This window comes from Phaenicophaeus curvirostris, chromosome 1 (genome assembly GCF_032191515.1).
Source record: "Phaenicophaeus curvirostris isolate KB17595 chromosome 1, BPBGC_Pcur_1.0, whole genome shotgun sequence".
Lineage (NCBI taxonomy): Eukaryota > Metazoa > Chordata > Aves > Cuculiformes > Cuculidae > Phaenicophaeus > Phaenicophaeus curvirostris.
Window position 1 is genome coordinate 99,538,170 of NC_091392.1, and position 25,006 is coordinate 99,563,175.

Below are 25,006 nucleotides of genomic sequence, written 5' to 3' on the forward strand. Positions count from 1 at the left end.
TGGGAAACAGAGGTCATCAACTTAAATGTTTTGTTGGGGTTTCCTTGCTGCCTTCTGTTAATATGCTAATTCTTTCAGAAAGCTGAATTCCATGGCTGTTTCTGGAGATGGGAGAGCACAGCTGATGTTTAAAGCTGTTTTTTCTTTCAGCATAATGCAGCCATTGCTGAGGTCACAGGGGCTGAAGAGGCTGTGCTCTGACTGCAATGGCAGTAAAGTGCGTTAGGATGCACTGAATATGAGCCAAATTCCATTCTGTCACATCCTAGTATCTTCAAAATTTAGCTGTGCTACTGCTGTGCTAGAGCTACACAGCATGAAAAGTGAGCTTTCCATTAGATTCCTGGCTGAGTTAAAACCAACAGTAAAGCAAATGCACCGTTTCTAGTATTTCTGAATAGCATCTCATTTGGACCTTGACATGAAAGCAGAATACAGTAAGTTGTAAGTGACAGAAACAAATTAGTTCAATATCTCAGGTTTCAAACCTCGTCATCTTGCAAGAAACAACTCTAACAGCTGTTGTGTCAGCTGGCAGCTAGCAGGCAAAATAAAAAAAAAAAAATTAAAATCCAGAGTTTGAATACAGGGGAGGGGAAGGGAGAGAGAGAAACAACACTGATGGCTTCTTTCTGTGTTTTCTTGTCTGATGCAAACCACTGAGAGTTTCTTGGAGAAGAACTGCAAAGATCAGTGATACCTTTCCCAAACTAAAGGTGTGCATAGTGGTCTCACATCTCAGGTTCTCTGTGATGTAACTAAGCTGCTGGCCCACATGCCAAACAGAATGCCTTTGCAGCAGAATACTGCTGCTGACAGTGGGGCTTGTAGTTTCTGTAAGGAGCCTCAAGTCCCTATTCTTGCTACACAGCATTGACTGGCTGGCAGCGAATTCAAAGCCAAAGTCTTAGTGACACAGCCAGAATCTGTATATCTTGAATAGTGCAAACCCCATCCCTTGGTTCTGGTATGGCTCTTGGTGACTCATCTGCACTCAGGGGTAAATCCCCACTGCTCTGTTAGTATGCTTAGCTTGATAAACTTGCACTGCTTGTTTTGAGGCAAGGGCTGTTCTTGCAGTCATTAGCACTGTAGCTTGGCATCTAGAACATGTAAATCAAGATTTACCAAGGTGCTGTCTTTGAGGCCTTAGAAGGCAGCCCACAAAGGGATTTGTTCATTGTGGTTGTCTTTGACTGAACCAGCTGGCCAGGGCTGACTAGAATGCACATAAGGTCCTTTCAGCTCCATGGACAGACCATGTGCTATATGCTTCAGAGGAAGGAGGAGTTTAGAGGTACCAGACAGCAAGCATCCCACAGGATCCCCTGCCCACGTGTGCACTGCATACTGAGGTCATCCCTCTCTGCCCTTACTGGAGAAGCTGCTGCATGGCTTTTTTCCAGAGGTCCATGCTACCTGCACTGTGGTTGATCTCTGCTTTCTCACATGCTTGGAAAGAGGGTGCACAGCCCTAGTGCTTAAGGCAGTTGAGAAAATACTTGGGGGACATTGGGCTTCCAAGGTTGGACATCTGAACATGCTGAGCCAGAGCTGTCAGCCTGAATTCTTCATTAGGTGTCCCTCAACCAAACCTCACTAAGCCACCGACCATCAGCAATGCTCTAAGGGCCCAGGTGCAAAGTGTGTGTCTACATATGGTGCTGAGAGTCACAAGGTCTATGTCTGGCCAGATATGTGAAATAAGAATGAAGACATGAAGAAAGAGGTGTCTCTTGCTTCTAACATCTCCACAAGGAGGACCATCTTCTCTTGATGAACTTAGCTTCTCTAGTTCCTACTGAAGCAGTCTCAAAGAACCAGGCACTACGTGTACCTAGGTCACCAGAGATGCCCCCACTGTCTGGCTGTTTCCCTTGGGGACAGGCCTACATCTGTTGCAGGTGAACGATGGCAGAGGGCTTACAACACTGGCTTGCTATGAAACTGGTGTAACCCATGAGAGCACCTTGCCCACTGCTGGGGTGCTGCGAGGGCATAATACAGGAAGGTTTTTCATCTACAGGAGAAGGCAGGGCTCCAGCTGCACTCAGTAAATCAACATAGGATGATGCTAGACAAGTCTAAAACCACCTTTTGACGGGAATGGCTTGCTCTATGATGCAGACCTGTGCCAAACTAATAAAATCACGTCTTAATTCCGAGGGGTATTTTCTATCTTCTTATCTATGATTAGGGTTTAAAACTGGTGTATTTTACTTAAAATTTCATTGACGACTGAGAGTTGCTTTAAAAAAATTTTTTCTTTGTCTAGTTCCTTCATATTTAAGATAATACCTTATGCTTCAAGCTAGGCAGCTGTGCAAATCCCAGCTGCATCACAGCCACAATATGCTACCTCTTTTATCAGAGTAAAACTGATCCCAGGTGATCCATCTCTTTAAAACTTGAGCAATTTATGCTCCCAATACTGCTGATATAAAAAAGTCATAATGTAAATGCAGAGTCTTGGTGCTTTTCCTTAAATACAACAAACATCATCTCAGTTATATAAATTTATACAGATTAAAAAACAATGAGTATATTCTGCCTATATGAACCGAAGCTCTTAAAGATATTGCCTACACCGCACAAGCTTCTGGAAGGCTTTTTTGAAATCTTCATTAAAGATCGTGTAGATCAGAGGGTTAATGAGTGAGTTTATATATCCCAGCCATGCTAGGAAATTAGACATGTCTTCTGAGATGTGACATCTTTCACAGGTGTTAACAACTACTTCTTTTACAAAAAAAGGGAGCCAGCAGATCACAAATGCCCCCAAGATCAGACCCAGCGTAGTTGCTGCTTTTCGCTCTCTTGTACTAGAGATTCTCTGTTTTTTCCAGGACTTCTCGTGCTTGGATTCAGATCTGGGGCTTCGTACAGTGTTATTGGTTTTATCACAGTCCACAAGAGGATCTGATGTCTTCTCTGCTGTGCTAGGCATTGAAGCCGATTTGGTACTTCTTTCACCTGCATCCAAAAGGACTTGTCCATTAACTTCCTCTCTTACAATCCGGCTGACGCTTCTTCTGTGAAATGTCTTCGCTGCCTTGTATATCTTGTAATAAAGGATTAGAATCAAAGCTAGTGGGATATAGAAGGCGCCAAATGTTGAGTAAATGGTGAAAACAATGTGGTCATGTTTGATGATGCACTCGTCATCCCTGCTGGTTGTCTGGTGCCGCCAAAACAATGGTGGCATGGAAATAAAAATGGATATGATCCATACCACTGCAATCATGATGCCAGCATGCTTAGGTGTCCTTTTCCGTGCATATTCCACAGCATCCGTGATTGCTCTATACCGGTCCAAAGCAATAGCAGAGAGATGCAAGATGGAACATGTGCAGCATGTGATGTCCACGCTCAGCCAAATGTCACACACCACCTGCCCCATGATCCAGGTCTCCTTTACAATGTAGACAATGCTGAAGGGCATCACTAGGACTGCCACAAGGAAATCAGTCACTGCAAGAGAGCAGATTAGGTAGTTGGCGGGGTGGTGGAGTTTTCTTGTCACAATTATTGCAGTCATCACAAGAGAATTGATGGCCGTTGTCATTAGTGCAAGGACAGACAGAGTAATGGAAATGAGAATCTTGGATGTCACCCATTGGAATAGTTCTTCTGATGTACCATTTTGTTCAGTTGAATTTATTAAATCCATGTTCCCTTTTAAAGATGATCTTTACCAGCAGCAATTACCTGTTAGAAAAATAAAAGCATTCAGAAAGTGCATCCTTAGTCTCCAGGAAGTCTTCATTTTTGTAATCTTAAAAGACTATGAGACCCAAACTTACAAGAACCTCAGACTTATCATTAAAAATTATTCTAGCTTCAGACAGATTTTCCTGGCTAGTACTATATGGGATGCTCTGCTTTCAGAGTAGTGGTCTCCTCTTTCTGCTTGGTTGTGCTGTTGGGAAAGGCATATTTTCATGGCAGGAGACAGAAGTGTGATGTGGTGCGTGAGATGCCATTGCCTGGCAGGGTGCTGCATGTTGCTGCATGGGGGAACCAATTTTGTTTCTTAAGCAGGGCAGCGAGACCTCTGGGGTGCAGAGCCAGCCCTCCTGCTAAGTATCTACTCTGAACGGATTGTAATGAAGTCTTGAAATTAGGTAAACGTGAACAATCTCATCCAAAAGTATGCACTAATACCGCTTTTAGGCTAGCACTGTCTACTCCACTAAGCAATGTAATGACTTTAATCCACCAAAAGCAGGCATAATGCTTCTTTTCTCTATATGAACTCCTTTTTCCCCAACAGTATGTGGGTCCTTCTTTGTGTATCGACAAGCATGGTCTTTTTAAACTGGGACATGGTTTTCAAAAGAAAACAGAAATATGAAACACTGTAATAGAAATAGCAGAAAAAACAATTGTGAGCTGAGGGTTTCATTTTAGAGCTTTCTCTTACACAGCTCTAAAAAGCAATAGCTGCATGTATTTCAAAGCTTCAAATGGTTGACTTATTGTCTAACTGAAATATTATGCATAGAGTCTTGAGAACAGCATTACTTTTCCTCAGGTTTTGCTATTTAGTGGTTGCTTCTGAAGAAAATGGCAGAAAACTTGGATGCTATTTGTTCTGCTAATTAATTCCCTCTACAGAAACCGTGTAATTCCTCTTACGGCTCTGAAGAAAGCAAAAAGCAGGGAAATACTGATGAAATAAATTCTTAACTGTGTTCTGGGGATGTGCACCCTCCTTTCTTATAAGAAAGGGTTTCTGAGCACTCTACAGACTGCAACTGAAGTAGGAGTTTACAACTTTTTAGACCAGAGCTTATAATTGACAGTAAGAGGATAATATTTTGTTCTCCCGTAAGTTTTAACCTGCAGTTTGTTGTGTGTATAAGAACCACTTGATGAACCCCTAAGTGAGGCCTTCTCTTAAATTTTGGAGTGTAGTGAATGGGTTGCCTTTGTGCTGCATTGGATGACACATGTAGGGAAATACATGAAATTAGTGAATAATTTCTCTTAGGAAAATGGGATGTCTAAAGCTTTTTATATTATGCTAGAGGGGCTGAAAAAGAATCTTACATACTATTAAAACCTTAGACCCAACTCACCAATTTGGTTTGATATTCTAACCTGGGCAATGCTTAATATGCTATTGACCTACTCAAAAAGGTTTTTAGCATTGCTTTACTAACATTTAATTATATAGAAGAACAAGGAAAGGAAATGTATTTTAAGTGGTGATATTTGCAAATGCTGAGCAGAATCTTGTCCTGTAGATGACCTGATTACAGCATGTGTGTGCTTTCTTTCTCTCTGTGTCCCTGTCTCTGAACTTGAAATATACTTCACACACTCAAAAATAGATCTTTCGTCCTGTCAGTGTCACAGTAAAACCTTCTAAATCCACAGTAATTGCTAGTTTGCAGATATTTTTGTCTATAGCTAGCTGCCTTCTAGAGAAGGAATAGGCACATATTGTGTTATCAGGTTAAAGTTTAACCTCTGCTAAATAGGTCTTCATTTTGTACTTGTTTAAATACATGGAAAAAAAAGTTTATTGGGAAAAACTAAGACTTCTGTTGATATACATCAGTTGATTATATTTTAAAACAGTTACTCACTATGATTTATTACCTTATAAATTTCTATCTCTTTGGATATTAGTCCTTAATTGCAAGCAAGCAAAAAGCAATTTAGAGAAAATGAAAACTGATTAATAGCTTTCGAAAGATTTTTCAGTTTGAGACCATGAGGTAAGGAAGTTGGTACGGGTGGATTCACAGAAGTGATGTGTAGGTATAAGCAGGTTTCCTTAGTGCTGCAGGGATTTAGAGGCTCTTTATAAGAAGCACAGTGACAGCAATGTGCTTACTTGCTGTGTGCAGTGATTACGCTTCTCTGTTTGGTTTTAAAATTATCATTTGTTACACTCAGATTTCATTCAGACAGCTAGCATGGAAACACAGTACTGTTGAAGAATACCACACCAAGTTTTCAGTGTACTACTGTTAGATAGATAATTTTGCTGGGGATTCCTGTTCATGGGATATAGCCTGTCCTTTAGGGTACCCATCTGGATGTATGCTCTTCTGTTCCCACATGGAGTATAAAGACCCCCTGCTGTTACCCTCAGAGCCTTGGCAGTAGGTGTCCAGGGTGGTCCCCGTGGGCTGCTGTGCAGACCAAAGAGTGTGGCTCTGCCCAAGGGAGACAGCAGTATGGTGACAAGACTTGCCCTCCAACATGGTGGCTCCCTTTGAGTCATGCAGCTGTCTGTGCTTCTTGGTACTGCCAGTCACAAGGTTTGGTGACCTTCCTGTCCAAAGGGGATGGGGAACCTCTGCTAATTATGGTGGGAATTTGTGCAAGGTTATCAGGTGATTATTAGCCAAAAAGACCGTTTGTAGAAATATGCACAGTTGAAATGCTGGTGGCATTTAAGGACTGCTGCTTCACTCGCTTTTGATCATTTCTAGTATCAACTAATGCTGAATCTCCTCTTGCTAAGTTGAACTGAGTTCAAGCAGTGGCCATCACTGGCTTCTGCCCTAAGCAAGCAACCACATTGCTTTTAGGGGTATGAGGCATGGTCCTGTAAACAGTGCACTGGATTTAGATGCATGAGAGCTGGCTTGTGCCCCACTGCTGTAGGTTTTCCTTGTCAATTTTTGAGCAAATTAATTGAAGTGCTTCAGTTCATTCTCTGTAAAATAGCTACAGGAGTACTTTCCTGCTACCCTATTTTGCATATTTAAATTGTCTTCTCTTACCAGCATGAATTCTCTCTTGTATGTTTTTAGTGCAGGGAAGATCTAATCTCAGGTAGTGGCTCCAGGGCTGTAGGCGTGTTGGTACAACTACTCACTGTACTTTAAGCGTGGACTTTGGCACTATCCCTGTGTGAGCCTGCTGAGCTCTTGCACCAAAGAGCAGACACAGTCCCTCTGCCCTGTGGTGTGGGCATCTCCTTAGGGCCACATACCTGACATAGGACTTCAAAAGGAAGCATGAAAGACTTGGAGCCCTCTTCTCCGAGTAGGAAATTTACTTTGGTGAATGAAAACTAACTTGCAGCCATGCTCAATTGAGGTGAAGTCTGTATTTCAACAATTATAGAATGGGTTCAGCAGTGACACGCAACTACTTTCAAATAAATTATTACAGTCCAGATATTTTTAAGGTTATTTTTATGGAACTGGCAACTCAGTGTCCTTCTTGGAGGGCTAAGCTAAATCTTTCAACTTCTCACTAGTACCTCTAATTCCATGAAAATTGCTCTTGCTGCAGCTGGAAGAGTTGTCTTTTTCTATTATTTTTTCAATATGCAGCTCTTATTGGAAAATTTTTGAAAGACTTGAAGCTTTGATTCTGTGTATTGCACTATGTTTTCTTAATTTTAAGATAGGTGAAAATGATATCTTTTACTTTATCTTTATTATAGATCTTAACAGAATAAATTAATGTGTAACTGCTATTGAAATACAAGTACAGTATTTCAGCTGACCCATTAAAATATTACCCTTCAATTGCTGAACAAGAGCCCTGTAAATACAGGAAGCTGCTGTTCACCTAGAATAGCATGTCCGTGATCTTTGGTACATGAACACTGTTATTTTTGAGGAATTAGCCACTTCTACAAATCTTTTTTTCTTCTCTCCCAGATATGCCATGTTAAGGTGACCAGAATGTAAGTACTTCCCTGTCTCTAAAAGCACAGATATCATCTTACTAATTTTGTTTGGAAGACATGGAGGGGAGGGGAAATCTGTACTGCCTTATCACAAAAGCAAACATTACATTTGCCTAGTGACCACTCAAAGAAAAGGAAATGTTGTTGGTACTCCTCAGTTTTGCAGGAGCACTTGTTTATGTCTGACATTTGTAGAATAATAATAGCATTGCTCTTGCTCAATAGCCTTAGTCTGTCTTTCCAGGTTTGGAAAACAGCACTTCTCTGCTTTTGAGTAAACCTGGGAAATAATGTCAAACATCAGTTGCTGGAGAAACATGACTGGGAATGCCTTTGGGAAAGGCATCATGAGCCTACTCTTTCAGACCCTGAATTTAGACTGAACTGTTAGAAGTTTATAGCTCTTGATTGTTCATCCTGGTTCATTTCATATTGCTTTAAGCATCGGCAGTAAGAAAACATGCTGATTAGAGTTTAATAGAGTTTTTCAATACAAGTTTTCTGAGTGTACTGTGTTGGCTTGCTTTTTTTTCCATGGGAGTTCCTTACCAAAACATGTCTTTATTTTAAAAGCAGTACCAACACTCAGAAGGCAAAATAAGCAACTAATTGCAGAAAAAGTATTTAAATAGTGAGAAACAACATTAACAGCCTTTGTGCACTAAGTAAACACAAAGTTGTGCCAGTGGCAGCAAAAGATTCTGTCCATCTCTCTTACTCAAAGAGGCTTCAGCTGGCTTTGAAATGATGAAGTGCTTCACCTGCTATCAGGGTCCCTTCCTCTACTGGTCAGAGTGGTCAGTAAGGCCCCCCCTCCTTGCTCCAGTGGAACCTGATTCTGCAAGCTTCATTTCCTGATGAAAGGGAAGAGTCTTGTTTTCAACTATCCTGCTTTTATCACCTGTTCCTGCATAGGCTAACCAGATACTTACTGGAGGTAAGACTAAAATAACCATAGGAAGATAAAGTAGTTTAGGTACCAGCCTTACTTGGGAACTAAAATTGCCTCCAAAACCAGTTTTATGAGCTTGTAAAAATCACTCCTGATGTAGCTCTGTGCATTTAGATACCAATCACGTGGTATACTAACGATAATTAGCTTAGTAATGATCCATTGTATTAAATAGTGTAGAGGGAAATCACACTCTTTTGGATTCAATCTGTTTAAAGAGGGTGAACCTCTAGAGGATCTGACAGGGGATATATACTTTGTTGAGCAAGAGCCCTAGCATCCCAGCAGGTGAGGAAGAGGAAAGGAGCACTTTCACTTGATTCTTGCCCCCCTATCCTTAAATTCTTTCCTTCCAATAAATCTTAGCCTCCTAAAGCTACAGTGCATGCCCTGGGACAAGGTAGGAGTAACTGGCAGCTTTGTAAGAGGAGCTACTTGCCAATGGAAGGCAGCTGCTGCAGGCTTACCATTGCTGGAATGCAAAGTAGATGTCTGTCAGAAATTTGAAGTGAGAAGCAGAAATCACAAGGTTGCCAAATTTCCATACCCAGTTTCTGTTTCTAAATGCTTAAAACTCCCTTCCCTGCATGCCTCCTCTGTTTCCCTGCATCTGCTGCTTAATGAAGAGGTACAGTTATTTTCAGTTCTTAATCTGCCAGCAAATATTCACACAGAATCACTAGGTTGGAAAAGACCCACTGGATCATTGAGTCAAATCATTCCTATCAAATACTAAACCATGCCCCTCAGCACCTCATCCACCCATTTTTTAAACACCTCCAGGGAAGGGGACTCAACCACTTCCCTGGGCAGCCTGGTCCAGTGCCCAATGACCTTTCTGAGAAAAACTTTTTCCTAATATCAAGCCTGAACCTTCCCTGGCAGAGCTTGAGGCCATTCCCTCTTGTCCTGTCCCCTGTCACTTGGGAGAAGAGTCCAGCTCCCTCCTCTCCACAACTTCCTTTCAGGTAGTTGTAGAGAGCAATAAGGTCTCCCCTCAGTCTTCTCTTCTCCAGGCTAAACAACCCCAGCTCTCTCAGCTGTTCCTCATAAGGCCTGCTCTCCAGCCCCCTCACCAGCTTTGTTGCTCTTCTCTGGACAAGCTCCAGAGCCTCAACGTCCTTCTTGTGGTGAGGGGCCCAGAACTGAACACAGGATTCAAGGAGCGGTCTCACCAATGCCAAGTACAGAGGGAGAATAACCTCCCTGGACCTGCTGGTCACGCCGTTTCTGATACAAGCCAAGATGCCATTGGCCTTCTGGGCCACCTGGGCACACTGCTGGCTCATGTTCAGTCGCTGTCAACCAACACCCCCAGGTGCCTCTCCTCCAGGAAGCTTTCTAGACAGACTTCTCCTAGTCTGTAGCACTGCACAGGGTTGTTGTGCCCCAAGTGCAGGACCCGGCATTTGGCCTTGTTAAACCTTATGCCATTGGACTCTGCCCAGCAGTCCAGCCTGTTCAGATCCCTTTGCGCAGCCTCCCTACCCACCAGCAGATCAACATTTCCACCCAGCTTAGTGTCATCTGCAAACTTGCTAAGGGTGCACTCGATGCCTTCATCCAGGTCATTGATAAAGCCACTGAACAGGGCTGGAGCCAGCACTGAGCCCTAGGGATGCCACTTGTCACTGGCCTCCAGCTGGGGTTAACTCCATTTACCACCATTCATATAAGCATACTGAAGTAATGCTTTGGATTCCCAGTTTTGAGCAGTTGTTTCAGTCCATGGGACTGATTGCCTTCTGGACTTTGAATGTATTGATAAGCTGGAGGAATAATTAAAAAGCTCTTTAGGTTCTGCTGCTTGGTTCTCTGTTAACTTGAGTTATTTATCATTTCCATTTGTACGCAGTCTAGACAGAGCCATTTCTAAAAGCACAGACCTTATACAACTTTAAAAATACAGATAAATAGATTTAACTAATATAAACTAAAGGTAATGCAGAACTCTGCTTCCAAATACTGCTCAGGAGAAACATGGGTACACAGATAAGCCTTGCAGCATGCCCTGAATATCAGTATAACACATGAAGGAAATAAATCTGATTGTGTTGGAGAAGCTTAGAGATGCACAAATCCATTTATTGCCCAAGAACAGGCACTCTGGTTTCTTACAGAAGACCAAAGAAAAGCATATTTCTGTGCCTTGAATGCAAAGCACAGAAGTTGCATAGTAAACCTGCATTTGATGATTTCCTTAGCTGTGTTACCAGTCTAAGAGTCCCTGTGTTGGCAAAATGATACGTTACAGTACCTTTTGTGTCAGGCACAACAAAGATGATGCTTTCTTTAATTTTCTGGATGGCTCTTTAAATTCCTTCAGCTAACAGAAATAATGCCAAATGGCTAAAATGACAAGGACTGATAGACTTAGCCCTGAAAGTTACCACCTTGTATCTCTTCTCTTTTGTGTTATTGCTCCTGGAGCAAAATAAACAGGAGGGAGATAGTGCTTCCACTGAAGTAGCAGAGACACAAAGTCTGTGGGCTTGCACAAGCTGCCAGGGAAGGTGAACTTGCTCTGTGCCACTGGGTGCTAACGAGAGGTGCAAGCATCAGCTCTGTCAGGACCAGAATGAAGGCAGAGATCTTTGGCAAAGGGGCTTGGTGAGGCACTGAAATATCTCCTGTCCTCATCTCCGTGGTGTAATTAACTCACCTTCATGTTTCCTACTGAAGCTGTATAAACTGCAGCATGCCTGCTGTGACTCCTTGGACACATCTCCCTCCAGAAGGCTTTGGTCCTTGCTTCATTACTTCATAAGCATTACCAAGTACTTCATGTTTTCCAGTCTGCAAAATACCAGACCCTTCAAGCCCAAATGTGACAACCCCACATAACTAGGACTCCTACGCTTCTGTCACAGGGGAGGCAGTTCCTTGCCTCCCGCAATTCAAAGGTGTTTGGGGAGGTATTACTTGAGCTAGCTTTAAACCCAGCCAAGTAACCACGAGCAGAGTGCTCAGCAAAACCTACCTGGGAAGCAGGGTTTCTATGTTACTGGGATTACTCTGTGATGCACTCCTTGATACCTTTGCCATGTTTTCTATGTGCATCTGTTGGACTGCAGTATAGTCCTATGCTGCATGTCAAGTTTGCCTGGAGAATACCCTGCTTATTTTCATCATATCTGTAGCAACTGCTGCATTTGCTTGCATGGAAGAATGATGTTCAGAAAGTAATTATGTATTCCTTGCTGCTTCTAGTGTTGAAGTTGAATATTTTGGGTTTTTTTGTCTCCTTTTTGAAAATTAGTCATCTGTGTTTGCCCTTTATTTTGTGTCCCTCTGCCATCTGTTTTAATCTAGCTGAGGGGGGTGGGGAGAAGGCAAGTCAGCTTCTCAGCTAGCCCTTTGGGAGAGGGAAAAGGAGGAGCAGTAAGAATAGCATGGTTTACAGGATGACAGACTTGCTTATATAAAACGGTAAACACGCCTCCAAAATACAGCTTCAGTTTTTGGATGACTGGAGAGTGAATCTGTTACAAATTTGATCATTTTGGCTGGAGAAGGGGAAGATTTCAGACCCATAGTCATAATTCTCCAAAGGAGTTGGCAGCAATTTATTTCTGTAATTCATTAGGTGAGGGGATTCAGCTCCCTTGCTTTTTGAGGCTGTTTTGAATCTACAATCCAGACCTTTCAGCATAATGGTATAGATAGTTACCTTGTACTCTATATGGTGTGGAAGAGCCTCAGGCTTGGGTGATCCAGGTCCTGAACAACAGCGTCTGTGGGAGCTGCTTCATGCTGTCTCTTCTGAGCTGTATAAACAAATATCTGTGAGAAACAAAGTAGTGTCTGAACACTCCATCCCCCTGTGTGAGCTCTCCACTGAGCAAAATGGTGCCTTCATGATGTCAAGTATTACAGTATGGACAAAGTCCCATGTAATCATAAGGTCAACAACCTGTCCTTGGAGGCACATGACCCCTTAGTTGGGTGGCCAGGAGGTGGATCGTGAGCAGGCCACTCAATTCTTATCTCACTCCTTGGCCACCCATCCTTAATTTATCTTGCATCCAACAGCTTGAAATGTCCCATTCAACCAAAAATTTTCTGTATTGGGTGCTTAAAAATGTTAGTTTAGTTTTGTTGAAGAAAAAGCAAGGTGTTTGTTTTCATTTCAAGTTTTTTTTTTTGATTGGCAGTGAATCAAAGAAGTGACTGTTCACCCATGTCTATATATAATTTGTACAACTAGTTTCATACTGTGTAGGAGGAGCTTGCTTTCATGATTATCAACAAATTTATACACCAAGGTGAAAATGCAGAATGGCTTTGCTTGTGTTTAAAAACACTGCCTTTCAGATAAGGGCTTGAAACCTGTAGGAAACACAAAGCGGCGTAGAAGCAAGGAGGTTGAGAGGTAGTTTTACTTCCTTTGAACAGTAATAAAAAGCAGCCTTGTTTCTCCCACTTCCCACTCATCCTTATGCTTTGAGTCTGTGTATTCTTTGCCAGTCCTTTGAAAACACATGTGTGCACTTCTAAGTCACAAACCTTTTTCACTGATACACCTACCTCTGAAAATGTTTACTCTTTTTTTAAGTTGATCTTCTTGTAATATGAAGTGTTTCCAGTTAAGAGACATTTTGGTGGAATGGCTCCTGTATTGTCTGACTTCCAAGATTATGTGGCCACGTTGTGTCTTAGTTCATTGGGAATTTTATCACATGCGAATTTATTACATAATAACCGTGAAAGCTTTTATTCACCTGGTTGAAACTACTTTTTCTAACTCCTGGACAAACCAATCAATATCTTCATATATGTGTCTGGAAAATATCTCTATTTCAGTCTACAGTATAAGAAAACAATTTTCAAGGGATCACCCAGGACAACAGGATGTTATTTATTTTTCTGCTGTGTGCTCACTAGGGCAGCTTTGAGGGACAACTGGTATCAGAAGAGTTTGTTGGGAGAGGAGTGAAGGTGATGTGTCAGTGCACTCCTCTGCTGCAGGGGTTCTGTGTGACACAAGAACAGTACAAGTTTATGGTTAATGACTTACAGTTAGGAGAGATGGCAAAATTCACAGAATTTGCCATCTCATCTCTGTCTATTTTTTTGAGACTGATGTTTTTTACAAAGACTATCTTGCTGGATACTTCCCAGAATCTTTCCCTGTACTTGTTTTCACAGTGCCATTTGTCTTTATTCTAGTCCTCATCCAATCACCTCGTAGACTGAAGCTCTTTCCCTAGGTCTTGTTACCCATGTGTGATGGAACAGGCCTAGTGGACAGTAAACTCTGCATTGGCTTTGCATTGAGCAGCAGTTCTCTAATATTTTCTTTATTAGGACTAACTGAGGCAATTCAGCTTGTTTCCTCTGAATGATGCACATGTACCCCTGGACAGGATGTATTTTAAGCAAAACAAACAAAACAGTCCTTAAAGTTGGTGAGTTTGGAAGTGGGAGGAAAACTAAGAGCACCAAATTTTTAGTGGAAGTAGAACTCAAGATACTATATTTTCCAGTCTCCCTAGGAAGGACAGTGAGGAAAGGATCTACATTATGCCAGAAAATCAGGTCAAATTTGTGGAAAGCTTTCTCAGAGCGATGCATCTGTGGGAAAGGTTTTTATTGTCCAGGACTTTTTTTTCCTTTAAACAATACTTTTCTGTTAGAGGATGCCGGGCTCCCTTTCCCTGATGACTTCCACCAGTGAACAACAGCAGCTCTAGGGAGAAATCCTGTAAAGGGTGTGAGGAAGTAAAGGGTGAGCACAAGCTACTGCTGTTTGCCTGGGTGGCAAAGAGCCCTGGGCACTGCTCTGTGCGGTGGGCTGCCACCATTGCATAGAGGAGAATGTGCCATAGGGGGATGCCACAACAGACTCTGTCCGGTCTGAAATACTAGCAAACTGTGGACCCTCGAGAAGCAGCAAGCCTAGGCTATGGAAAGTGACCTTGTTAAGGTCTGTAATGCACAGAGTCTGTCTTGAAGCCATTATACAAAAGCTTGGCATGGAAAATGTGAACTTCAAGAGAGTGCAGGAGCAGCTCTGAACAGGTGGGTGGAAGGCTAGGGAAATCTTAAAAAGTGAATCTGAGATGCTTGCATAGGAAGGTCCTGTGTTGGAGCTGTCAGATAAAATCTCAGCCTGGGAATGCGCCCAGGAGTTTTTATTTTAGAAATGGTAGTGGCTGTCCCCAGGCAGAAAGTGGTAATCATACATTTGAAACTGATGCTTCCTAACTGGTGCTGCAATGTCTTTTAGATGTTTTTACTAAGTTTGATTTATTCACCACTGTGTATGCTTAAGTTGGGGGCTGCATTTCCAAACTCCAGATTCTGTGCCTTCAAACTTAGGTCTGTATTAAAAAGGGCATGGCTAGTCTGCATGCAGCACCACAGTGCTGGTAATACCCAACATAGAGATGTTCTTGTATGTCCTTTCTTCTGTGTGGAATATTAACTGGGTTTTAGCAGGTGACTGGTTAGTTAGACTATCTGTGAGCATAACAGGAGATGTTTATCTGGGAAGCATAGTTTTCAAAGGGGGGCTGTGTGTGTACCAGGCACCTAGGAAGACTTCATTTATGCTTTCATATGCTTTTCTAGTTGTGTGTGGAGGGTTTTTTTTCTGGTTGTTTTGGTTATTTGTGTTTTTTTGTTTGGTGGTTTGTTTATTCTTTTTTCAATAAAAAATAATTTAAACCTTAGCACTGACACAAGTGAATGTTTTAGCCAGAAGAGTTTAGTTGACTCAATATACTGGCATAAGTTGTAATGGCAAAAAAGCATTTGTTTAAGGTCTGTATAAAAAATGTATGTCTGCTATACGACAACAGTTAAGCTGGCAAAGCTCTAGGGGAGATCAGGCTTTAGCTTTCCTGCTTCTCTCAGTTTCAAAATACTATGCAACTCTTGAGCATGCTCTTCTTGATACTTTGGATCATTACTACGTTATAACAGGATCTCCTTTAAAAGTACCAATATTTGGAAAGCAAGTCTCAGGAGAGCCTACATAAAATTAAAACTGTGGCAAGGAGAGCTATAGAGATAAAGGAGCCAGTAAGAGTGCATCAGATGGAGAAAGCTAGGGGGAGAAATTGAGGAAGTCAAATACATGAGGAGGAGAGGTGCTGGAGTACCTCCCGCCTATCATTTGCATGCATATATATCCCACGCTGCTGCTGAATCACATGAAAAGTATGCAAATACAGCAATATCTTTGAAGAACCAGGATGCCAAATGGCACGTCTGTGTGATGCAGTGGAAGTCAGCGTTTGGGATTTCTGAGTTGTCTCTGAGCTAGCTGGCACATCTACTTGACTCTGTGCGGGGCTGCTGTGCTGAGGATGGGAAGGAGGTGGCTGGAGCAGCCACTGTTGTGCCCAGTCTGGCAGCTTGCATGGGAATTACTTGTGAGTGGGTAGTACAGGGATCTCCGCCCCACATTATGGTAGGGCATGACTGTATCTGTAGTCAGCTGGCATCATAGATTGCTGAATAATTTCTAGAAGCCTTTGGCCTTGGGTGTACTTTTAGGGGTACAACACTTTAAAGAAAGCTGGTAGTAGCAGGACAGAGTTAAAATGCATCCAAACACAGAAACAAAGATTTGTCTTCCCTAGGAAGCTTCCTGGATCTGTCAGCCCTCCTGTTGCAGATGTTGTGATTACTAAATAAGGTCTTAAGCTTTCTAACACTTTGTGAACTAATTTTCTTTTCTGATTGGAAAATAACAGACTGTCACACACAACTTTTTGCTTTGCATAATTCCAATGTAGTTGTGACACTTGACATGCAGCACAGGTGACTGTGAATGGCTTCTTAAAAGTGCATGATTCAGAGTTAATTATGAAAAACAACCTATTGTTGTCCCAGGAATTCAGTAGACAGCAACTGTCTAGCAAGATTATCCAACTTCAATTGATCCCCAAAGCTTCTCATTGATAAAGCAGCTAAAGAATCTTAATTGATAAGCCTAAGAAACTATTTCTAAACAAAATTGCAAAGGTTTTTCTGTTGTTGATTTTTTTTTTTTTTGGCTTACTAAGATCTTTTAAAACGTAACTTTGCTGTTATGAAAGCCTTCAGCACTGTAGAGGAGTTTAGATACTACATTATGCTAGGATGCTTGTAGACAGCACTTCAGCCTTTTGTTTCCTGAGTTAGAAAAAAGCACACAGTTTCAAAAGAGGGTTGAGCAAAGCTATCTCTTAGATTTAGGCTAACATAAAGAAGCAGTAATTCTAGCAGCTGTTTTCTCTTTAATTGTATGCTGAGAAAATGAATTTTGTCTTTCTATAAGGTAAGAAAATTTCTCTGTAATCTTGGCGTATACTTGCAATATGTTTCAAAACATCTTACAGGGACTGTTTAGAAAAAGATGTTTGACAGTACTTGCAGATGACAACTTGTAATATTAATTTGGTGGTGAAGAGAGGCATTAAACTGAGTGTATCTAACTGTCCAAACCCACAGAATGCACATCAATACTCTGAACTGCTTAAGGAGAGTTCAAAAACATCCAGTGGATTTTGGGCAGTTGTAGGTTGTCTGTGGCCCCTGTAGTTTCTGAGAGAGATAAAGATTTCAAGATGTGATTTGACACAATAAAATGGTAAAAAGTAGGATTAAAAGACAGAGGCAAATGGTTAATATATTGATCTTTAGCAACTGGAAGAGGCCTGGAAAAATCAAAGGTGAGCCACTACTTCTGTATAATCTGGCTTGCTTGTTACAGATGGGAGCAGCATTATGCATAGTGCTGTTGGAACTATTGAACTGCTCTCCCTGAATTGTTTACAGACTGACTCTTGCATTGGGAAACTGTGAGGGTTTAAACTATGGACTTTAGCATGACAAATATTTTTCTACCAGGAGACTGGAAAAAACCAAATTATAATTTTTGAAACTCTCTGCTAAAATGCCTTTTCATTTTTACCCCTTGAAGCTGCTGAAATTTATGGAAAAAGGCTTTTAACATTTTAACAGCGATATACTATTGACAAGTAATGAAAAATATAGCACAGGGTCTCTCATTGTATGCACTCATGTAGGTACACACACACACATATATATGTTCCATAGTATTTTTGCCCATCATTTCTGTACTCGCTATTTTAAGAATTATGAAAAACTACATTTCCTTAGTGTTCAGAATGAGTCTTTGCACTTTTAAGCTGAAGAATATTTTAATGTTAAATTTTCTGGAAACAAGCAGTGGACAGATTCAGATTCCACATTTGTATGTTTCTTTTTCTAATTTTATTTTTTCCCCTTCCTAGCCACTGAATAATGATGTTACATTCTGGGATTCTTTCACCTCTTTGTTTCTTGATTCACAGACTTTGGGATGTAGCTGGGTCATGTATATCAAACAATCCCTCTCATAGTCCCAAGATTTAGAGGCTTTCTTAAGAATATACAGATACAGCTACAGATAGGCATATACATATACATAAAGAGGGTGCTCCCTCTGATCAGTTGACCTGAGTATCTACAGCTTCAATTGAAATGAGCAAGCCTGAGGTGACATAGCCCATGGTGATTGGCTGATGACGCTAATTTTATGTGTCTCATCCAGCTATATCACAGCACCTTTGGGATATAATACGTAGCGTAGCAAATCCTAAAAAAGACTTCAGAGTCAAGACTGTCCCAAGTACATCATGTGGTAGGTGGGTGCGCTCACCAATGCTTGGAGAATTAAGTCCTGAAGAATGCACTATGGTTTCTCTGGAGCATGCACCTTAAACAAAACACCAAACCAAACCCCAAACCCAACCACTAAAACCCCAAAGTAAAATAAACGCGACCACAAAAGAACCAAACCAGCAAAGGGAGTTTGTGAAGAGGCAGTGATCTCTCTGGTAAAGGAGACAGTGGAGCCTCTTCCAGTCTCATGGGTCTTGGAGCTACTGTAACTTTTTACTCATTTATACAACTAGGGTATGAAGTCAGCATAAAAACATATTGGGTCAATCTAAAAGGGCACACAAATAAACCTTTGCAGAGTTGTGACACGATGGTTGGGAATGGGTGGTGGCAGGGGGTGCTTCGACTATAGGCAGACCACATGTGTATATCCTTGCGCTGGGGAGGTCTGTTACCTCCATGAGTGCTCCTGCTCCCTCCCGTGGAAAACTCTACATATCTGCCTGGCCGAGGTGGTGCCTGGGGGCAGCCAGGCTGAGGCTGACCTTATCACTGTCCTTGCCTTGTTTTGCCTTGCTGGGGGCTGCAAGGCAGGAGACGGGAAGGCACTACATTGCCCTGTTGGCCCCAGCCTGGCCAAGGCCACGTTGGACCTAGGCACTGTGAAGGATAGAGATATTTGGGACTCCAAATTCAGCCTGCAAGAGGTGGGGAGCCTCATTGCAGGTCCGGGGAGGTTATTCTCCCTCTGTACTCGGCACTGGTGAGACTGCTTTTTGAATACTCTGTTCAGTTCTGGGCCCCTCGGTACAAGAGGGATGTTGAGGCTCTGGAGCGAGTGCAGAGAAGAGCAATGAAGCTGGTGAAGGGGCTGGAGAACAGGCCTTATAGGGAATGGCTGAGAGAGCTGGGGTTGTTTAGCCTGGAGAAGAGGAGGCTGAGGGGAGACCTCATTGCTCTCTACAACAACCTGAAAGGAGGTTGTAGAGAGGAGGGTGCTGGCCTCTTGTCCCAAGTGACAGGGGACAGGACAAGAGGGAATGGCCTCAAGCTCTGCCAGGGGAGTTTTAGGCTGAACATTAGGAAAAAATTTTTCACAGGAAGGGTCATTGGGCACTGGAACAGGCTGCCCAGGGAGGTGGTTGATTCACCCTCCCTGGAGGTGTTTAAGGGACGGGTGGACGAGGTGCTGAAGGGCATGGTTTAGTGTTTGATAGGAATGGTTGGACTGGATGATCCGGTGGGTCTTTTCCAATCTGGTGATTCTATCATTCTATGATCTGCTATCAGAGAGCAGCAAGCTCCATCGCCTGCTGTTCCCACCACTGTCTGTGCCTGGGTGCTTGTGTGTCAGGGGCGCGTGTTCCTCTCTACCTCCAAGATACAGCCCCTGCTTAGCAGAGGGATATAATTAAGCCCTCAGGGTCTGGTTAGTGACTTGCTGCATTATGAAAAGCTATTGGAACAGATAAAATATATGTAGTTGCCAGCATCTGAAGAAATCAAATATACTGTCTTTACTTGGAAGCTCTGTCTGTTTTGTAGGTGTTAAACACTGTGTTTTGGGGTTGAAAAGTTCCAACACTGCTAGCTGCTGCTTGACACCACTAGCTGTTGCCTGACACCTCCTGCAACATTTATTGTCCTTTCTGATAATTCAAATGGTCTTCTTTAGACCCTGGCAAGCAATCACAATACATTCCTTCTGCAAATAATTTATTCCAGTTGCTTTGTTCTCTTGGTTTCTGATAATGATTTTTTTTTTTTTCATTAGGAGGCATTAGGAGTTACTTTTGTGCTAAAATCTTTGAATCTATTGTGTTGGAAATAACACTTCATTAATATTACACGTACTTTCTTTTGATTACTCTAGTATGACCTGGTTTGACAATGATATTGACTGTCAGTATCCTCAATTCACTAGAAAGCATGCGGCACTACGTGGAAGAAAACTCATAGACACGACTGTTTTTTCATCAACTAATCTGAACCCAAATTTTAATTAAACAAGTCCTATAACAAACAGCACAGGAGCTTTCAGAAAACATGAATTGAGAACGTGCAGTACGAAGGGGAAAATGCTCAAATGTATGCATCCCTATTTTTTTCAGCTAGCAGTGGAAAAAATGCTTCAGATCTCTAAATGCCATGAAGGTTTCTCATATATCTTAGATGGAGAAGAAGTATAATGTGGGAAGTAAGTGCAGAAGAACACTGAAGAAAGAAACAAAACAACACAAAACCAACCCTGGGGGAAAAAATCCCCACAATAAGACCAACAAATAAACCCAAACAAAAAACTCGAACCAATCCCTAAAATAAAATTTGACTTTGTCTAATAACCATCAAATATGGTACAGGATCATTAAATTAACCTTTTGTTATGATGAAAAGCATTGCTGTAAGATGTATTTAATGGGATCAGTAGGTTTATGCTCCTCATTATGTTGAAATGGATAAAGAATTTAATTTGGATAAATGGTTACCTGACATGGTCTGTTATTTTTTATATATATCTGCTGCTTTTATGTTGGCTTCTGACTTCTGTGGTGATTAAGAGATAATTACTTTTCCTGCAGTGAGCAGTTTTGAGGTTGGATTGCAAGAAGGAAGTACGTTCTTTGTATAAATGCTGCTTCTGCAGGAACATCCAGCAAGAATGATGGAGCTAGTGTTCATATGTAATGCATGAAAAAAACAGCTGTCAATTCCCAGTGTGTTGAACTCTGCTGCCCTTTTTGCTGGTTTGCCTCTGCCCAGTTTAGAGGACAGTGGCAAAGTGTGCCTCTTCAGGTTTAAGAAATAGATGAGTTAGTTTAAAGCATAAAGATTATTACTTATTTAGAAGAATCATAGAATCATAGAATAACCAGGTTGGAAGAGACCCACCGGATCATCAAGTCCAACCATTCCTATCAAACACTAAACCATGCCCCTTAGCACCTCGTCCACCCGTGCCTTAAACACCTCTAAGGAAGGTGAATCAACCACCTCCCTGGGTAGCCTCTTCCAGTGCCCAATGACCCTTTCTGTGAAGAATTTTTTCCTAATGTCCAGCCTAAATCTCCCCTGGTGGAGCTTGAGGCCATAAGAAGTCGATATCTGTGCCAAAACTATACTGGGAAGGTCCTTGCTGGATGCTGGAGCAGGGAAATACAGATCAAGCAAGTGTGCTGGCACCTTGATGCCTCCCTGAACAGATTTCTGCCTCTTCTGCTCCAGGGCATCTCCTTGCCAGCTTGGCACTCACCTTGCATGCTCAGGATCACATGCTCACATGCCCCACAATGCACAGTAGGTGGTGCAAAGCAGGGTAGTGGGGTCCTTTCCATTTGTTCATGACTGCAAAGAAACTAGGAGATCTTAGGTGAATGAATAACTTAAATGTCTTTGTATGTAGAATGGACATTCTAGTACTTGTGCTCCATAAATATTTTGTATACAGTCAGCTATGTGGATAGTCCTGGAATTAAGGATTGAAGTGAGAAAAAGCATTTAGGCAAGAAAGTATCTAGTTCAAATAATCTTTTACATCTTGCAATTGATCATCCTTTAATCTGACTGTAGGCTAGTTTAATCAGAGCCATTTAATTTCATCAGAGGTTGCTGAAATGCCATGATGTGGTGTGCTGCTAATGATCCCCAGAAAGTTGTGCTGCAGAGCAATTCTAAAATAATGATACTCGGTATTTACAGATGTTAGCATGGTCAAATGCTTGCACACTGCTTGAGGTAACCTTGTAGAGAGAGATGATTGCTACAAGTTTGGGTCACTGAAACAAACCTGTGGTAAATAGCTTCGGGGAATTTCTAACAACTCTGTGGTAAATAGCTTTGGGGAACTTCTAACAACTCTGTTTTTAGGGAAGCAGCAGATCCTTCCTTCTTTCATCCCCTCCTGGTGGGATAAAGAAATGTAACAAAAAGGAGTTTTGCTCATCATAAAATAATTTGGTTTGGAAGGGACCTTTAAAGATCATCTAGTTCCAACACCCCTGCCATTGCCAGGGACACCTTCCACTAGACAAGGCTGCTCAAAGCCCCATCCAACCTGGCCTTAACACCACCAGGGACGGGCTATCCATGGCTTCTCTGGCCAACCTGTTCCTGTGCCTCAGTAACCTCAAGATGAAGAATTTCTTCCGTATATCTAGTCTAAATCTACCCTCTTTCAGTTAAAAGCCATTAACCCTCGCCCTATCACCACATGTCCTTGTGGAGAGTCCCTCTCCACTTTCCTCACCTTCCTTGTAGACACTCTTTAGATACTGGGAGGCCTGCCTGGAGCAGAGCCTTCTCTTCTTCAGGCTGAACAATGCCAGTTCTCTTGGTTGTTTTCTTAGGAGAGGTGCTCCAGCCCTCTGATCATCTTCGTGGCCCTCCTCTGGACTCAGCCCAACAGGTCCATGTTCTTTTATGTTGGGGGCCTCAGAGCTGAAAGCAGTATGTAAGGTGGGGGTCTCATGAGAGGGGAGTAGAAGGAGTATACAGATCAATTTCTTTGTCCGTATGCCTTAAACATCACCTTGGTGCAAGGCTTTGCGTGCCTGGGGCTTTGTGAAGTTGGGCAGCAGTAGAGGAGAGAAGGGAAAGGTGTAGGAGCAGGCGCTGCCCTCATGTCTGGGTTGGGCTGGCTAGTGTATAATGAGTTGTTCTGGGCTGCTGTGGCCAAGGGATTTTCACACTCTAGAGAGGCAGGTGTGCCCCTGACTGCACATGTGTACCCAAAGAGTTCAAGTGGCAGTTATTCTGGCAAGGGTCCATTGAACTGTCAGTGATTCCTGGAGCCTCCAGCCCCAATTCAAGAACTTTCCTGAAGGAACTTCTGTGTGGGTCCCTATTTGAGAACTTTCCATGCAGGGAAAGTGCGCAGGCACAGAAAGACCACTCCTCGTATGATAATAAGGAACAGAGCTCCTCTATAAATAATCCCTGCCAAGAAGAATATGCATGCATCTTCTGCCCCATAGACCATGTTTCCTGAGGAAATGTCCACTAAATTTCACTGGGGTGGTGATTATTTTTATGTCATATTTCTCTTTTTCTGCTGCTTCTCTCCTTTCCTTTTCTCTGTCTCATTCTCTTCTTAAATCTAGCTCACTTTTTCCTTGGCATTTTTGGGTAAATTTAGTTGTATCCAAGTTTTTCCTGTAAATTATTATTTTGAGCTCAAAGTAAAAGATTGTTGCTGTATACTGTTGGTGCTTTGACCAGTCTCAAAGGAAAGAGTTGTAACTTTGACTGTGTTCAAAGTAAATACTGGAGTTTTCAGTAGGTCCCTGGAGTGGTTGTTGTCACTCTGGACTGCCAAGCAAGCACACAAATGAAACCTAGCCCCATCATCCCACTGAGCAGGTCCAGCAGGCTAGGTTGTAACAGGGGGAGAATCGCCTCCCTAAACCTGCTAATCATGCTGCTTTTATATTCTTCTACAGTATAATTTTTGAGAAGAGACATCCATTTAGGAAATCAGTAGCAGGGGGCTCTTAATTTAACTGAAACTGAAATATTTGGGTTTTGACCAAAACTGTATGTGCCACATTTCATCTTATAAGAATAATAATAATGAGTTATTTCTTCAGCAACACGTGTCGCCTGCATTGCAGATTTATAATAAAAATGGTGTTATAAATTGCAATGACTTGTGTATGGGAACAGGTCTTTTTAATATTCTCAGTTTGCCGTAGATGATGATTACTGCATTTGCACTTTAAAAGTAGTTATGTAAAACCAACAAAAGGTGTGTCACAGGAAATTGCCTTTGAAAAGTTTTCATAAGCTGTGCTAGTAAGTATTTACATGTGTGACCTCAGAGCAGGCAGACTAAAAAATACCTACCTGCCTTTAAGAATGTAAAAAATTTTGCTTGGGAACCCTGAGAGAAAAAATATTTAGATCTTTTGTCTGTCAAAGGAGACCAATGATAGAAAGAACTTTCTTCTTATCATAGTAAAAATGTCAGTCTGTGCAGTCCTTGCCATTTCAAGCCTTTGTTTTTCATTTAAAAGTCTACTGCCCTTCAAGACCATTTGATCAGTGCATTAAAAGCATGTTCAAATGCTGTATCCTCTTCAGTTAGGGTATTTTTATTCCTATATGTATGTTACAGATGCTAGAAAATTAGTGATTCATATGGGGGGTGAGGATTCCAAATGCTTCCTTCTGGATCTAGTTTTGTATGGTTAAAAATGACAATATCAAGAAGCTTCTGGTACTATTGCTATAGACAAATACAGCAGAGTTGTTTGGAAAGACACCCAAGACTGACTATATTTATTAACTTCAGCCAAAAGGCATAGACTCAACTGCTTGCATTTTGTAAAGCTCTGTTTATGACCAGAGAAAAGCTCATAAAGATCTCCTGTTCTCCATGAAACAGGATAAAGAATCTCATGTAACAGTTTCTTGAGAAAGCCTTTCAACATTAAGTTGACTTTCTGCATATCTTTAAAGGATGTTTCATCTTGGTTAAATATTTAAAGCAATTGAGGATCAACCTTAGGAAATACGTTATGCTTAAGTATCCAAAATCGTGGTGATACTTAAAATTAACAGCATTTCCCTCATCTGCTATATTGCAAACACTGTATTAGGCTCTATATTTATCTGTTCAATTGTGTATTCAATAGCTAGGTGTAATGGTGCTGCTGTTCCTCTAGGCACTACTGCAATTTTCCTGCCTGTACATATGGAGTTAATGAAAAGAACCTTTTCTAGATAGGAGATGTAGCCCTTCTTTCAGTACTTAGAATTATGATAGTAATAATAATAAT

General features: G+C 41.8%; 1 protein-coding gene across 2 annotated transcripts in view; it reads right to left on the reverse strand.

Moving 5' to 3' along the window:
• Positions 1-624: 624 nt before the first annotated feature.
• The window catches only part of HTR1F (5-hydroxytryptamine receptor 1F), a 124,346-nt gene continuing 99,964 nt past the window's right edge, over positions 625-25,006 (reverse strand). Inside the window, exons 3-4 of one of the 2 annotated variants that reach the window (XM_069870014.1) lie at positions 13,454-13,588; positions 625-3,708 (exon numbers count right to left, since the gene is read on the reverse strand). In XM_069870014.1, coding sequence (XP_069726115.1) covers positions 2,570-3,670 — 1,101 coding nt within the window. In that variant the 5' untranslated portion in view covers positions 3,671-3,708; positions 13,454-13,588 and the 3' untranslated portion in view covers positions 625-2,569. The remainder of the gene's footprint in view (positions 3,709-13,453; positions 13,589-25,006) is intronic. The other variant, XM_069870007.1, reaches the window with a different exon arrangement.